Raw genomic sequence first — 16,278 nt, forward strand, 5'->3', positions numbered from 1 at the left:
ATGGTCAGAATGTATAGCGACTTGCCCCGAGCAAGGGTGTGGAATGTGGGCAGCGCGTGCACAAGACGCTGGGTGCTGAGCTGAATAAAATGCCGTGTCTGCATGTACCGAATGCTCACGGCATATGGTGACAGTCCAACAAGGGATAGGCACAAGAGCAGGCATATCAGTTCCCTGGATTTTGCATGGAGCTCCTTGGTTGATCCTTCCGAACTGAGCATCGTGGCTCGGAAGCTGTTTGAGGGGTAGATGAACAAAGGATCAAAGTAAAATTAGTGATGAGGCAGCTGTGAGTGCGAGTCTTCGGCCAGAGGGCGTGTTATCGAAACAAGAAGCAAGCCCATAGGGATACGGTAGCCAAGCTTGAGAGAGAGTCAACTCCAATTCACTGTAGCTAAAACAGCCCAGCTGAAACGCGTTAACGGAAGAGAATTCGAGCAAAGACCCCTTCCCTGAGCAAACCAATTTCAATAGCATCATATTGCTATGAGTTTGGAGGCAGGAGGCGATACTGGTTTCAGCAATGGAATGTTCGTGGGCAGGGAAATATCATGGTAGACGTGGTATTGTCGTTGGGAAGGGCAAAACAAGCCCTTAGAAGACTCAAAATATTTGAATTATGAGATGCTGGTAGTAGGATCATCTGTTATGGCTACAGCGGGAAGAGAGATGGTGGCTCGCGATGATGTTTCGTGCTGATGATTAAAAGCTCCTGGGAAGTTGCTGCAAGAAAAGTTGAAGCTCTCAGGATTTTGGGCTTCTAGGCTGAGGTCTGGAGGCTGGGACAACAATTCTCCGGCGAGGAAAGGAGAACCCCAGCCTTGTCAGGAGATCCTAGCCTTGCGCCCCTTGATTAGGAGGATAATTTCGTCCATCTTCCGCCTTGGTTGATCTCCACCCTCAACCAGATCTTCATTATATTTGCATGGTTGACAATGCTGTACATTTAACTCAGTAACTAGGAGAATGCAGGCCGTGATCTTCTTGTTTTCGTTCTTTTTCTACAGTCTCTACGCTGACTTTGGGCAGTAGCGCTTGATGTCTGAGAATCACAAGTTGGCACCGGAATATGGCTTCTGCAACGACCATTAGGGAAACACTGTCACGTGTGAACCACCGAACAAGGTGAATTGTGTGGAGAAATATTGTTAAAGCCAGAGTCAAACAGCAGTGATACTTTAAAGAGGCCAACAGAGACGAACAGAGGCGAAAGAACTCGTATCTGGAATCGTACATCCAGCTCACAACTATCAAGAACAATTCCCCCAACTCACTGCCAATTGTCTTCTCGGTAATGGAACAGGGTACCGAATTTTTTTGGTAGTGACGCAGGTCTTGTCGACTCAAAAAGATCAACTTAGTTCACTCAGAGCCTGTGATCAGCCGGTCAACATAGATGGGTTGTTTCTGGTATGTACGCTTGAACGTCCCCAATCGTTTCCAGGTCGTTTATGTTGTTGCTCATGAGTCTTTCAGTATGATAACCCTCAATGCTCTGATTATTGATGTGAAACCTTTGGATGTGCGGCTTCGAACAAAAGCAGTTATTAAGGAACTGAACAGGAATCGAATAGAGCAGTGAGAAGGGCTCGGAAATCTACCGCGGACTTGGCCGGAGGTGACGAGGAGAGCAAGGGAGCGGCAACGCTTACAGATTTGTATAACAGAGGGGATAAGGCCCTTCGAAAACTAGACATTGTTCTAGAATCTCCAAACAAACCATCATCTGTGGGCTGTAAGCCATACAAGACCCTCATCTAGCAGCCTGTAGATCTGCAGGCTCATAAGCGAGTCACAAAGCCGTTTCATTCAGCGACGACACATGACTAGATCATTTGCATCTAGAGGCAGATAGATATTGTGATGGTTCATGCGGCGCCTTGGAGGGCCATGGATGTGGTTTTATTTGGAACAATTGTCAAGCAAGTGGTTGGGGTGACAGCAGCCCCGGCCCAACGGCACCAGACTTTCTCGCAATCTGATTTGCACCGTAGCCTCCAGTATAGATCTTATATACCCGAGCATCCCAGCCCCTCCTCGAAGCGGCCATAGTAGACAATGGCCGAGGGTGGTGGTTATTTGTCGGCGTGTACGTTGAATTTTAGGCAAAGCCGTAACAAGACGCCGGTCAAGTGTCATGTCATTCGTATTCGTTGCGGTAGGGATTGGCCGTTCACCACCCATACCGAAGAATACATAAGCGCTGAGATAGATACATGGGTTCGTATCCACTGCCCCCGCCCACTCCCTTCCATAGCCCCCGATTTATTCACGACAGTGCCTCGTTTGATCTCATTCTAATCGGGCACCCTACAAGACATTTATCATAGCTGCCCGGATGTCTCTGACTAAAGCTATCAAGGGGGAGGCGAGAACAATCTGATGCTCATAAACAGGGCCTTCCGCACAATGGAGCCTCGAATTCCAGCTATAAATGTGCTTTGAGCCCGAGACCTCTGAACTGATCATTGCGTCCTGGCTAGTGAACTCACCTTAGCTTCCCTCCGCAACTGATCTCAACTAACTTCATAGTGGTATCAACTCTGTATTTTAATTGAGACGATGTCTACCCCCAGAGGCGAACAGCCGAAGTTAAGCAGAAGGAAGTACGTGTCGACTGCTTGCACTACATGTCGCGACGGAAAAATTAGAGTATGCAGTGGCTGCCCTCCCTTAGTATCCGAAGGAGATTGATGTTCATGATGCACAGTGCGATGGCGTTCATCCGGTTTGTGGCAATTGCAAAAAGAAGAAGAAACGATGTGTCTATGCACAAGGGGAAGACAAAAGAAGGTATGTCGAGGATGCACATCTGAGTTCGAATTTCAAATATTCAGCCAGTCACTTTAAGGATACCTGTCCGGGAAAGCCATCCAAGTCTTTTCAGCTCGGCTGTCTGGGCTCGAGCAATTCATTCGCGCCCATGGTTTACAACCTCTACCACTGAATGCCGACGAAGCTGCATTGATAGACCGCTTGATCGAACTCTTACAGCAGCCGGGCACATCGCCAAAGGAACAAGCGGCTCCCGAAACATTAGAGCCAGAAGCCTCTGCTGGACGGGAAAAGCTTCTTAGCGATACAATCCCGCTACCTGCATCCATTTCACCAGAGTCACGGCAAAGGCACTCTCAGCCACCGCCGTATCAGAACAATGTGTCTCTTTGGGCCCCTTAGGAGTTCATGCTTGACCTTGCCCTGGTGAATAGCTACCGCCCGATACAGGCATCTGCACCAGAGGCTGGTGAACTTTTCACCAGCTACACGGGCATGGACGATCAATTGGCCGCGCTGCAGGAAAGCAACATCAGCTTCCCCGAGTGGACTACGGATTTCACTGGGCTTAATACCATGTCACTGGGTATGACATACGGCTGGACCGACTTGCAAATTCCTTACCCAGATATGGACATGTCTGGGACTGATCAATCTCTGGGACCTGCAACTTCGCCCAAGTCTATTTCAGGCACAGATCTGGACGTGCGATTAGCGCCGGAAGACGAAGGCTCTAACCGCGTTATCAGCGAGATTTCCGGAAGGATGGGACCCTTCAAGTAACTGATGATGGCGAGCTTCGATATTTCGGGGCCCCCTCAAACATTCCGCTACGTGATGATACTGGACCATTTACTCAATCTGCCGAATCAACTATTGCGTGCAACCATGGTCAAAGATTATTGGAAGCTGCAGGACTTGGCCAACACCTTAATGCCACCTTGGAAGATCATTTAACCAATCTATACTTCGCCTGGCAGGATCCAACATTCCACGTCGTGGATCGGGAACTGTACAGACAAGCAAGGAGAATGCACCGCGCCAGTCCTGGTCGCAGCTCCTACTTGTCAGAGACGCTGATCAACGCGATGTAAGCAATTCATGTTCCTCTTTCCGTGCAACCACTATACTAGCCCAACCAAAGGTGTGCTTTTGGCGCTCTCTACGACACGGGTCGACACTACAATTTCCCCCTCCCCTTGCCAGAGTTCTTTGCAAAGCGCGCTAAACTCTGGTTAGACGTCGAGCTCGACAGCCCCAGAGTTACAACGGTGCAAGCATTGGAGTACTTTCGAGGCGGCATCCACAAATGACGTACGTGGATGGCTCTGCAGTGGTACGCCCCTCCTGATCAATCAATGGTCATCAGTGACCGATCTTTGATACCGATGTCTGTCCGTTTGTCATTTGATGTCGGTCTGCACCTCGACATGACGCCATATGTGGCCAAAGGTCTTATGAGTCCCACTGAGGCTGAGGCTCGGAAAATGGCATCTGGGGAAGTTTTGTAGTTGATCAGTATGTCCCCCCATGTACTTCGACAGTTCTGTGCTCACGACTCCGCATCCTCTAGGGCTTCCATCTGGGGAGACAACCTTCTCGTATCAGTAGCCACAATCCATCAGTGCAGCGACCCGCCAATCCGAGCTCTGAATTCCAGCGATGGGTACCTTACGGCACGCTTGAGAACGTGCCAGAGGCGGCCATGCCAGCGACTGATTCGTCTGACCCTACCAGTTTACTTCCTCTCGAGTGGGTGCTGCTCTGCGAGGTCATGGATGATCTTAGCCATGTTTTGTGAGCATCTTCCCACTTTACTATGCAACAATCGCTAATATTCTCGGTATGAACGTTTGGATGTATCAGACAAAATATTGCAGACACTTGCGGACGAGACTGTTTCCAAATTAGATCTATGGCGGTGGAGCCTGCCACCAGCGCTCCAGGTCACTCTTGACAAGCATGACAGTAATATGAAGTACCAGCCCCATATCTTGGTATTGCAGTACGTCGCCTCTCTCCCAATGCGCCTTAGGCTATGCTAATCAGTCTTAGCATGCAATACCACCAATTCAGGATCTATATCCATCGCCCATTTATGTCGAAGCCAGCAGCTTCGACTACCTAAACTCCAACATCCGGCATATGCATGCTCGAGCAGTATGCATAGGTCAGCTGTTGCAATATCCATGCTGCTTTGTCTTTACAAGGCAAGCTATCTACTGCGTTTCGTCAACGTCGAGGCGGTAAGCATCGTCTTTTCAGCGGCCATTATCCTGATGTTGGCTTCAGCCCTCAACTTGGGGGAAACTGACAGATTAAATCTCCAACGGCATCTCGACACCTGCTGCAAAGCATTAGCAGAGTTGGGCGAAGGCTTTCAGGAATGCTTCGAGGACATTGGAGATTCTCCTGGATATTAAGAGGAAGTGGCAGGCAAAGCTTGTCGCCTCGGAAAAGCCGAAGCGCAGTGCTCTCGAGGGTCAAGAATCGGTGAGGCCAGACCCGAAGAGACGGAGGTAACAGATTCAGACATTTCGGGGCTAGTTTGATAAAAGCAATCTGTCTTTCATATTATGGTATCGTCAGTCGTTACACATCAAACGCCTGGAAAGTGTTATTCCGGCCCCTCCTGACATCGCCAAAAGGAGAGTTTCACAACTAGTGTTTCTTTCCACCGAGCAGGTGTGCCACTCGCTCTAGAGCAACAAGCGTTGCTATTGGGGCCGGTTCTCCTCTAGCAGCCTGGGCAGGCTACGGTTGCTACACAATGACTGGAAATATTCAATGGAGACTATCTTTGGCTTTACAAGTTGTGTTCCTTGCTATCCTGGGCCGTGGAATTTACAGGATTCCTGAGTCTCCTAGAGATGGCAGCCTCTAGCTTTCTATATCTACAATCACTGGCCAACCTATTGAAGTCCTCCAGCGAGATGATCCGTATAAGGCCCTTGCTCTGTTGATGAAGACCCATGTCTAGTCACAACATCCTGACGGTGAATTCGCACATCGGGAATATAACACCATGCGTGAACAATCCGTGGAGACCAATGCCATTGGTCTCAAGGCCTATGAGGAGAATTTCACGAAAGCACATAATCTCAAGCGTCTAGCTCTCGGATTTGGCGTTATATTCGGGTGCCAATGCACCAGCACCTTGGTTATTGATTGTAAGTTCACAGCAGCAAGAAAGAAACTGTCCACTAAAGTTGACTTCAGATTACGCCGTATCCCTGTATTCGAGTATCGGGTACACAATTCGGCGGGCCTTTCTACTTTCTGCCGGATACGTGACGGTGTCTATCCTAGGCAATGCAATTACTGCAACCCTTGTAGATCGTGGTGGCCGAGTAAATTTATTGAGTACGTTGAAACCGCTACCAAGATCCAGTTATCCTTCCAGCTGACAATACCCAATTATTGGATTCGGTGGCCTTGGCTTGATTTGTGAGATATTAATGCAGTCTCTTCCGGCCCACGAACAAACCGCAGGAACCGCGGCCGGGACAATCGCATTCCTATTTATGCACATTTTCTTCTACGCCAGCTTTCTCGATGCCACAACCGCGATTGACGTGTCTGAGATCTTCCCCACTCGTCTCCGAGCAGTCGGCACCAGCCTGTCCATCAGCTGCCTCTTCCTCGCCAGTCTGGACTCTGATTATTCCTCCAAGCTACGTCGTCGGCGTTCAAAGCAATCCACTAGCGATACTACATTGTATTCACGGTGCTCACATTCACCATTGCCATCCGGCTCTGGCTCTTCTTCCTCGATACGGAAGGCCTCAGCCTTGAGGAGGTCGCGAAAGTCTTCGACGATCCTATTACGGCTGGCACTCACGTCGTGGGAAAAGACGGTGACTTTTACGTAACTACTAACTCCTCCTCCAACAAACCCGAGGATGACATCGAGGACGAGGAGCATTTCAGCTTCGCTCAAGGTTTAATTACAAGGCTGTGCGGGTCTTCAGTAGCCCAGGTGTGAGAGATGTAGGCATGGTAGTGGTCTTGGACAGGAAAGCTCAGGGCTGCTCCCCAGACAAAGGTAATAGTATATGAACAGAGCACACATATATAATATTAGTAGGGCGAGATGTACTTCTATAGTGACTGTCCTTTGCCAATAGTTCCCGAGTGGCGAGATTTTGCTCTTGTATCACAGCCGACAAGTGCAAAATAAGCCCTGTCTGCAAACGGCGCTTTTATGATGGATAGACTCAGGCATTGCGTATGATGAAACTAGTCGCTCCCAAAGATGATTATCCTCTACGATAGCCTGTGCGAAATCAATTATGATCTTGTTGTGAATGTGACTCAAGCGGTAGCAGCACCGTCAACGACCTATAAATCCCCCATCCAGCTACAGCGTCCTGTTTGAATACAGTCATACACGATGAATAACAAGTCCCAGATACTGACCAGCAATATTTGCCCGTGGATGTAATCACTTGCAGAGCTGGTTAGAAACACCGACGAGCCTTTGAAGTCTTCTGGCGTGCCCCATCGACCCGCTGGAATTTTCTCATTCAGACTTTGCAGATAGGCAGAGTCGTCCGATCCAGTGTCGATGTTCACCTCTGTCGCCACATACCTATGCAGGTAGGTTCGGTAAGCTGCGAGGCAAGGCAATCAAAGTGGCAGACGGGCAAGACATGGCCCGGAGCAATGGCATTCACATTGATTTCCTTCGCTGCCCATTCATTGTTCAAAGCTTTGGTGAGTTGTGCAACGCCTCCTTGGCTCATAGCATACCGCACGATTCTGACGTTACCGATGAAAGACGCGAGGCTTGCGGTATTAATGATCTTTTCCGGCATGTTGTTGGCGACCCAATACTTTCCGACATCTTCACAGATGGCGAATGTCGAGGTCATTTCAGCGGGTGCAGTGGCCATCGCCTGGCTGATGCCTCTGCTCCATCCGTCACCATAGCAGTCTTTCCGTTCAACGTGGAACCATGTCACGTTATTCGGCTCTTTCTTTCTCTGAAAGTTGGTCGGGTAAGATGTGGCAAGGGCTTTACCTCCAGATAGCAAAACGAAAGGTTTAACTGATCCCTTTTAGGCTCAGATGTGAAGTACATAGCCATGGCGGGCAATATTGTGCTCATCCAGCGAGACTGACCATTCTTCAAACATCAGCTCGAAACCGTCGTATGTTCTAAATCATCGCCAGCGAGAGGGCGTCAAATCACAAGTAATAGGGGGTAAGGGTGGTCATCGATGCTTGATTGATACTCTGCGCCTTGCATGTAGCATTCAGCACTCGTCGTCTGTTTCTGAGATGCCGGAACCCATATTCCGCAGATGTGCCCGTTGAACTTCAGCGAGCACTAAACTTTGACCAGCGGGACGCTTGTGCATGATCCAGAGGAAGGCTTCATTTAGCGCCGAGTGAGAAAATAGGGCTCCAAACCGTACGATACAGCGGGTCATCGCAAAACCTCTTCAAAGAGGTCGCGCTACGAGTTATGGACAATACCCTTGGCGACAAGTGTTCCCATCCGCATCAGTGGACTTTGCTGCAAGCTCGAATGCATTAGGGACTCCAGACCTTCAATCGGTGTGTGATGATGCTTGATAGATCTTGTATTCCCGTTCCAACCTGACCTGCCTTGCGAATGATATCGATGTTCGCGGGATAGCGTTCGCATATCGACAAATGCCAACCAGATTAATTTCACCGTGTATTGCTGCTGCGACGGGTAACGTCTGGACTGGCAGGCCCATGTCAACGAGATTCGCCTTGCTAGCCGCTCGAGTGGCCTACCCGTTGGGGCGTCAGTCAAGGGCGTCCGGGACATCATTGTTCTTGGAAGAGAGACTTACACGTACTGCTTGCGCACTGGCCTCGACGCCTGTGCATTCAAGTGTGCCTTCAAATTTCTGAGTCGTCTCGACCCCAGTCTGTTGTCCCACTTTACAGAACTCAGCCGCGGATTCTCTCGCAAAGCCCAGGCCGTCCTCAAGAGTCTGTCCTTGACTTAGAGACATAAGCGACACCACAGTGGCAAAGCCTTGGTTGAGGGCGAACTGGAGTCGGCTCTCGGCGATGTCTGCCATCGTGATACTAATACACCTAGCCGCACGCGCGTGCTCCAAGGACAAGATATGATTGCCCAAGGCCTGCCTTTCTTACGGTGGGAACTGCTACAGTCAGCGGCTCCCAACAGCGTCCCCTGATCATAGGATATTGAGTCCGGCAGCCTTGCAAGTTAATCAATTGCAATCACAGATGTTGTTGATTGTTGGATACTCACTTATGGCACCCACTTCGCCGGATGGTTCAGTCTCGTCTGCAGTGTGCCCTGGAAGTGTGGAATGGAAGGGGCGCTGCTCCTTGAACTCATCTTTGCACAGACGTTATACCGGCCGTTCTCGCGATCTTCACGGTCATCGCACGGCATTCCAATCTCGCGGGCTACTCTGTTCCCAACTTTCAGAGTCGATACATTTTCGCCGACAGCCACGACTTCACCGGCAAATTCATGGCCTTGGGATAATGGCTCCTTGATCTGAATATCTCCTTTGCTACAACCCGTTTAATAACAATGAACGTCCGAGCCGCAAAGTGTCGTCGATCAGACAGCTACCTGCGACCTCGTTTGACAGAGGAGGAGGAGGAACGTGTTTGTTAATCTAGGGGTTGCCAGAATCCGTCAGTGCCACGAAATTTTTGGAAACTGTCCGGTCCTAGATTTACTCACCAAATGAAGGTCTTTTGGGCAATGGAGCACCTAAGCCTGGCAGTTGAAGAAGACAGCAGTGGGCATCTCTTGTCGAGTCGCGAAGGTTCGACTATTGGTACAGGGCTTGGACTTGGTTCAGCCAACTTCCCCCTGAGGCCCCGAGCCCAGAGCCCACCCAATTATATGATGCAACCCCTACTGGCAACACAGTATTGTGAGGCATCTCTCCTGCTAGACATGAAGCCAACTGTCATGGAAGATGGTTTCCGCTTCATTTGAGCATTGAATACCAGAATGAAGTAGGGACAAGATTACCGCAAGTATTCTGAGTCCTGACAGGGCGTTGAGCAGGGGGATTATTATATGTGATCAGAAATGTATCAATTGAGCCGAAGCCTCATTGCTGACACCCCTGAGGCTCCTTGATGCATTGCCTTTTCTGGCGAAATGCACTTTGGGGCCGCTCACCTCATTGATGGCCAACCATGGTGGAATCCTGAGCCGGCAACTGTCCGAGAACGGATTTCATTTGCAACACCGCGAGTGTCAACCTACGGGGAAGGCCAGGCCTTTTTATTGGTGGTGGCGGAGCAAGCCGTGCGGCTGTATATGCATTGACGAAGTGGATGGGCTGTAGTACAATTTACTTCGGTCAACGGCGACAAACGAGAGGTACATGATCTGATCGAGCACTTTGAGACGAGAGGTCTGGCCAAAGGACTACTATATGTGGAAGACGTTGAGCAGGCTGAAACTCTACAAGAACCAGAGGCTATTGTGTCTCGCGTGTCAAATTTTCCTCTCAAGTCCGAGGCAGAGACAAGAGCCCGAAATATGTAAGGGGTTTTTGGACGAGTTGCTCACCTACCCTTCGCCAACGACCTTCAAGCTCATCATTGGGCTTACATACCGGCGTCTGAGCAAGGAAACGGCCATGGTGCCCAAGGGCGACTACCACCGAGTAGAGCTTTACAGTGGCTTCGACTTGGGTCTCCCAGTTGATGAGATAGTCACAAGGCTAAGCGTCGTCTACAACGTTGGCGATGTCGGACCCGTCTATGTCACGTCCTACACTGCACATGGAAAGAGCCATGAGAGGCTGATCAAGGCGAACGTGGCTCTCGTCTCCAATTCTATCCAGGCATTGGAGAAAGTGTGTCCCAAATATTCCTTCTTCACTCTACAGACGGGGGAAGTTTACGCTTTGTTGTCCTTGTATTCGTCCGCAAGCCTCTCCGTTATGCGCGCGCAGACTGACCCCGCGTCGCAGCATTACGGCCTCAAATTCATTGAACACATCAAGATTGAGATTCCGTTAAAGGAATCAGCTCCGCGCGTGCCATCGCCTTGGGGAGACAAGATCTTCTACTACGTTCAGGTCGACGAGATCAAGAGGCTGGCAAGGGGCAAGAAATGGGAATGGTGTGAACTCCGCCCCGATGCGATTGTATGCCGTCCAGCACCATCTCCCTCTCCCTTCCCTCCGATTGACCGAGGGTCTTGCGCTCCCTGGAAGAGTTGTGCCCTCGGCCTCCACGTATTGGCGAGAAAGACAGGCGCGTGTGGAGATGTCAAAGGGCCGGTTGGGATCCGCATGAAGAAGCAAGGGTGACGAAAGTCATAGTGCAAGCACCGCTGGACATGAAAACGAATAATAGTTAATGTCGTTCCGTGTACTCTGCCCTCTTGGTATTTTGTTCTTATCCGACCCGCCGTGGCATGAAGCCAAAGTACATTTCAATCCTATTATTCCCCCAGCCGATTTTGAGCCGATCGAGCCCTGATTACGAGCTGAGGCCTTATATCGTGCCCGCCCTAGAGATCTAATCCAGACATACACTCACAATGCCTGCAAAAACCCACCTTCCCACGTGTCATATTGCTAATATGCGCCGTATGCTTTCTGGGGCCGTAATGCCGTCCTGGGCATCCTCGATGGTCCTATGTCAATTCTGCTCAACTCAAGAGCAAGCGGATTGTCTGCTTCGTACGATGGGCCTCCTTTGTAACTCGGATTTTCCGGCAGAGGCCTTTCGATGGGCGGATTTGCCGGTGTTGGTGAATATTCCAACTGGTATTGAGGTCCGGGTGGCGGTCCATATCCACCACGCGGGCTGTAACTGTTCACAGACGGAACTTGGTATTCCGACAGTGAAGGCCGCTGAGGTGGTCCTCCTCCAGGAGAAGAATGGATCGTATATCGTTGGTTTGAGGGACTAGGCCGGTCAGTTGATGAGCCGTTCATCACACCTGGACTTGTTTGAGGATGCGCATATGGTTGAGTCGGGAGAGGTCGGTTCGGCATCTGTTTCTTCAGCCTGTTCCGGCCGCTCGGTGATTCGATTTTCGGTGAAACTGGAGCCATGACTGGAGGGGTTGACGCCTGGTATGGAGAAGATGCTGGGGCGCTTGGAGGGAGTTGATAAGGCGATGTCGCAACCGAATGTGGTCGGGTAGAGACTGGGGACGATCCTACTCGATTATGTGTGCGTGCTTCTTCTCTAGTGCGAATCCTAATGACATGCTCTGGTTTCCGTTGTTTTCTTTCAGGCTCCGGCGCCCAGGTATCCGACGGAAGATGGTCAGATGGATCAATTACCCTGCCATCGTTTCCGATGATTGGGCCTTGATCTCTTAGCTTGTCAACCTCTTTCTGTCGAGCAGCCTCTAGTACATCTTCTGATGAGTTATACGCACCGTCAGCGGGTGGTGGATTCGTCGCGGGGTTCAACACATCGTATGAGCCCGGTCCAAATGGGACACTGGACATCTGGTTGCGATCGTCGGGCGTTGGGAATGTAGGGGTGATCGACTTCCGTGGAATAGTGTGATTAGAATTGGGACTGATTGCACGGGGTCGGACAACGATCGGCGCAGATCTTCGGACGTGCCTCTCGTCGTGCAGTTCAAAGTTGTCGAATGTCTGCGCCCGCTGAAGAGGTTCATTACCTGTAGAATGCCTGAAATTCTCCCGACTGCTCTCTCTATCCCATTGTTGAACAAGATTGCCATTGCAAATCTGTTCAGGAGGTGGCACGTCGTTTTCAGAACATATTGGCTGAAACTGATTCAGATCATTGTGGTACGATTTCCGCCTCTCAGATGGGAACATGGGATATCTATCATGGTCAACTGACATTGGTGGGCTTGGTTCATAAGACTGCGGCGGTGCATGTTGGCGTTGTATATCTTGGGCCGGTGGAGTTGCTTGGAATGGATCATAATCACACTCTAACCTCTGAAGAGGACTTCTGTCTTCAACCGTGTTGAATTTCACCGGCGTACGAGGCGAAGGATCTCCATATGGGTCTCGATAAGCCGGCGAAGGTCCTGGCACCCTCGTCATCTGACCTCGATGAGCGGGAGGTGGTGGTGGAGGTGATTCTTCTTCGTCAAACTGTGGATCGGAATAGGTCGGTGTCGCTTCAAGCATATCATGTTGACTTATAGATTGGCGTAGCGGACTGTCCCTGTAGGCAACATACTTGGTTGGAGATGTGCTGGTTCTGCTGTTCCAGTGTTGACTTTGCAGAGCTGGCGGAGGAGTGGCCTGTGGTGTCATTCGGGGAGGAGAGGAATGATATAGTGGCTGGTCTGGCATGTTGTATGGCGAGTGCGGCGCCGATGAGGAATGATGCTCCGGTGGCGGTGGCCCAGGCACAGGTTGTGATTGTTGCGGTTGTGGTAGAAGTGCTGGTTGCTGGTACGAATCCATCGCATATGATTCTTGCTCCTCATATACCGCGACAGGATCGTGGTAGTTATCATGGAAGTTGCTAGAGGCTTGTCTTTGATGGTAAGATGGACCAGAATTCTGAGGCGGCTCATAGGAGTCGGGCCCAAATCGAGGATTGAGATCATATCCAACGTCATCGGGAGTCTCGGGGATGAACTTTTGTTTTGGTGGGCGCGGTGGAGGGTTGCTGTTTGTATATCCGTGGCCTAGAAATGCCTCCGGGGACTCTTCCTGGGCCCATCGCTCAGTCGCCTGAGCGGTCGAGACTGGTGAGGGCTGTCCACCAGGACCAGGCGGCAGGGGCCTTCTCTTAATCTCACGAGGACCGAGCTGACGAGAACCAGAGGGTGTGCTCGGGGTGTCACTGGTTATCGATTGAGATTTGTCTCTTTGCTTTTGTTTCTCTGCCAGAGGCTCTGGTTTTGGTCTTGCATCGTAGTATGTCAATTCAATCCGGATATCTCCTGCATATTTGCCTTTGAAGTTCAGTTGGCGCCACTGATCACTCTGTCCGCCACCCGGAATGATGACTTCTTGTAGATCGATCCAGGCTTCGCCGATGAGGTCGGTCTTCTTGTCGTCATTGAAAACGGAGCATTTCAATTTGTAATAGTCGGGGGAGTCGTGGACGGTGAATCGCAGTTCTTGGTCCCTAGTGCCTGTTAGCAAGAAGCTCGCCGCCTTCTCGGAATCACCTTACCATCTCGGTGTCTGTCCGCCTCTTTTGTCCGTTTCCGTCTTTTTGGCTTCCTTACCGAGCCTCATGGCACAATAGGGATCTTGCTTGCCCATGGTCTTCCGATTCGGGAGGTTTTTAGCCCTGTCAACAACGGCGACGAGAGTGCCAATCTCGGGTCCGTCGAGAGTCATGTCCGCAAAAATCCCAGCAGCATGGGCAGCATTGAGGGCTCTCGTTCTGGACGTCATGTTGAAAGGATAAAGAGGGGTAATTGCCGGCCTGCGGCGTGTCTTCTAAAGTGTTGGAGTTGCTTTGAAGGCTGCAACATTCGAGGCGGAGATGGTGGTCCCGGTCCGTCAAGGCCGCATGGTGCCGCTACCGGGTTGAGGAAGACGATATAGGTTTTAAGGGAGGGAGCTACTCAAATCCCCCCCAGGTGATTTGTCGAGCGAAGCTTCCGAAATGGGACTGAGTGAAGAGCAGGATTGAGTTTGTTGTCGAAGAGGGCATTGAGACTTGAAAGCGGACAAGGCGCCAGCCACGGAATTTACGTGTTCAGTTATGCAGAAGGCTGGGAATTCGCGAGCCGGAAGCTTGTCGACAGTAAGCGACAGGGTTTTTCATAATAATACTTCGTAATCGACAGACAAAAAGTCGTCTCCCGTTCATTACGGGAGAAATGAATTCCTTTTCAAAGGCTGCACCCCGATCAAACCACAGCTTTGTGCTCAGTGCTGGCTGTCAATTCGACTTCACTGTCGCACCACACAGGCTGCAGCGGTAGCCAATCATGTGGATTCCCAATGTTTTGGTGGTGACGTCGATCGCGGATATGCCAAGACTATTGGCACTAGGCTGGGCCATGCCACGTTAGGCTAGTCCGAGATGTCGAGAATGTCACTGCAATGGCTCGACGTGGCTTCTTGATACTCTTCTCACTCCCAGTTGAGATTATTTTGAATTGCTTATTTTGAATTGCTTATTTTGAATTGCTCATCTTATTTCAGAGATCAACTCTCTCAATAGTCTCAATCTTCTCTGGATACCTAAAGTCATGCTGCTGTCTGACCTCGTCCATTACCTCCATAATCAACACGCTCTCGTCCAAGCTTTCATATTTGCCCTCTTTGCGTCCCTCCACAATGGCCCTCCCCGCTTCATCCGCCTCCCAGAACATTCCGTGACCCTCGCCCTCTGCATTCATGGTATTTCCAAACCCATTGAACCACCCGCTTCCTTTGCCTGGACCTGGCTGCGGCCAATCCTTGTCCTCGGTCGTGCCATCCATAAGTATCAGTTTCGTCCGTGTTGGTCGGAATGCTGGTGGCCAGACTTGCATTTCTCCCTTTGTGCCTTGAATCCGGATCGCAGGACCAGACGTGCCTTTTCCATCGGTGTTGCTTGAGGTGCGCATACCCGTCGTTGCAACAGCGTGCATGTCGCCTCCTTGCTCGGGGTCGCGAGGGAACGTGAGCAAGATGGTGGTGGTCTCGTCGACACCTGTCGGCGGATATTTAACCATGCTCGAAACCACCTTTGGCGGTTTGCGGCTTTCCGGTGCTTGGGTGGTGTACAAAGTCTGAAAAACCCAGGTCAGGCTGTAGATTCCCAGGTCCAAAAGAGCGCCACCCGCTAATTCAGGATTGACCATCCTATGTTTGGCGTCGGGCCAGACCTTCTCCGGGTCCGCGGCTCGGGAATTGTCGGCGAACACTCTGACTACATGACCCAATTTCCCGGAGGTGATTGCCTCGCGTACATGGACAGAAAGGGGGAAATAGCGTGTCCACACTGCCTCCATCAGAAAGAGGTTTTTCTCCCGCGCCGTTTGCACGAGTTTCTTTGCCTGGGCAGCATTGACGGTGAAGGCCTTCTCGCAGAGGACGTTCTTTCCGGCTTCGAGGCAGAGCATTGCATTCTGATAGTGGTGGGAATGAGGTGTGGCAATGTAGACGATATCGATGTCCGGGTCTTGCACGAGGCTGGCGTATGAGCCATACGCCTTAGCGGTGGAGGGGGCCTTAACCTCGTTCAGAAACTCTTGCGCGCGGGAAGCGCTAGAAGAGCTAGCCGCCGCAACGACGGTGTGTCGGATATCATGCACGCCGCGAGTTGCGGGATCGACCAGAAGGTCTTTGGTGAATGTTATGGCGATGCCTCCGGTAGCTGAACCACTGTTAGCTGGCGGCCCTTTGCATCGGAGTGCAGCTCCACTTGCCCAAGATGCCCCATCGTATTGTCTTGGGAGCCATGTTGACAAATTTTGGGATTGCGCCTCCCGCGATCGGTAGAAGAATGACACAAGTGCAAGGATTTATCACGGAAGTCCTTGTGTCATATAAGCCCCACGTCTCGGATGATGCAATTGATAACCACGGCAATTTTCGGTGGAACTTTGGA

At 50.8% G+C, this 16,278-nt stretch overlaps 7 protein-coding genes across 7 annotated transcripts; 3 read left to right on the forward strand and 4 right to left on the reverse strand.

The window, feature by feature from the left end:
• Nucleotides 1-3,183: 3,183 nt before the first annotated feature.
• Nucleotides 3,184-4,088, forward strand: Z519_09761 (uncharacterized protein; the record flags this gene model as incomplete). Its single annotated transcript, XM_016767482.1, has 3 exons — nucleotides 3,184-3,480; nucleotides 3,525-3,865; nucleotides 3,920-4,088. The coding sequence occupies 3 exons, from the start codon at nucleotides 3,184-3,186 to the stop codon at nucleotides 4,086-4,088; spliced, it is 807 nt and encodes a 268-aa protein (XP_016616274.1).
• A 1,712-nt stretch (nucleotides 4,089-5,800) lies between these two features.
• Nucleotides 5,801-6,760, forward strand: Z519_09762 (uncharacterized protein; the record flags this gene model as incomplete). The annotated part of the gene is made up of 4 exons (XM_016767483.1): nucleotides 5,801-5,945; nucleotides 5,995-6,138; nucleotides 6,268-6,383; nucleotides 6,482-6,760. The coding sequence occupies 4 exons, from the start codon at nucleotides 5,801-5,803 to the stop codon at nucleotides 6,758-6,760; spliced, it is 684 nt and encodes a 227-aa protein (XP_016616275.1).
• Nucleotides 6,761-7,116: 356 nt separating this feature from the next.
• On the reverse strand, nucleotides 7,117-7,649 carry Z519_09763 (uncharacterized protein; the record flags this gene model as incomplete). Its single annotated transcript, XM_016767484.1, has 2 exons — nucleotides 7,117-7,286; nucleotides 7,367-7,649. The coding sequence occupies 2 exons, from the start codon at nucleotides 7,647-7,649 to the stop codon at nucleotides 7,117-7,119; spliced, it is 453 nt and encodes a 150-aa protein (XP_016616276.1).
• Nucleotides 7,650-8,330: 681 nt separating this feature from the next.
• Nucleotides 8,331-8,837, reverse strand: Z519_09764 (uncharacterized protein; the record flags this gene model as incomplete). The annotated part of the gene is made up of 2 exons (XM_016767485.1): nucleotides 8,331-8,540; nucleotides 8,604-8,837. The coding sequence occupies 2 exons, from the start codon at nucleotides 8,835-8,837 to the stop codon at nucleotides 8,331-8,333; spliced, it is 444 nt and encodes a 147-aa protein (XP_016616277.1).
• A 1,353-nt stretch (nucleotides 8,838-10,190) lies between these two features.
• Nucleotides 10,191-11,075, forward strand: Z519_09765 (uncharacterized protein; the record flags this gene model as incomplete). The annotated part of the gene is made up of 1 exon (XM_016767486.1): nucleotides 10,191-11,075. The coding sequence occupies one exon, from the start codon at nucleotides 10,191-10,193 to the stop codon at nucleotides 11,073-11,075; it is 885 nt and encodes a 294-aa protein (XP_016616278.1).
• A 270-nt stretch (nucleotides 11,076-11,345) lies between these two features.
• On the reverse strand, nucleotides 11,346-14,126 carry Z519_09766 (uncharacterized protein; the record flags this gene model as incomplete). The annotated part of the gene is made up of 2 exons (XM_016767487.1): nucleotides 11,346-13,851; nucleotides 13,900-14,126. The coding sequence occupies 2 exons, from the start codon at nucleotides 14,124-14,126 to the stop codon at nucleotides 11,346-11,348; spliced, it is 2,733 nt and encodes a 910-aa protein (XP_016616279.1).
• A 755-nt stretch (nucleotides 14,127-14,881) lies between these two features.
• Nucleotides 14,882-16,130, reverse strand: Z519_09767 (uncharacterized protein; the record flags this gene model as incomplete). Its single annotated transcript, XM_016767488.1, has 2 exons — nucleotides 14,882-16,052; nucleotides 16,093-16,130. The coding sequence occupies 2 exons, from the start codon at nucleotides 16,128-16,130 to the stop codon at nucleotides 14,882-14,884; spliced, it is 1,209 nt and encodes a 402-aa protein (XP_016616280.1).
• Nucleotides 16,131-16,278: the final 148 nt, after the last annotated feature.

Source organism: Cladophialophora bantiana, assembly GCF_000835475.1.
Source record: "Cladophialophora bantiana CBS 173.52 unplaced genomic scaffold supercont1.16, whole genome shotgun sequence".
NCBI classification, from domain to species: domain Eukaryota; kingdom Fungi; phylum Ascomycota; class Eurotiomycetes; order Chaetothyriales; family Herpotrichiellaceae; genus Cladophialophora; species Cladophialophora bantiana.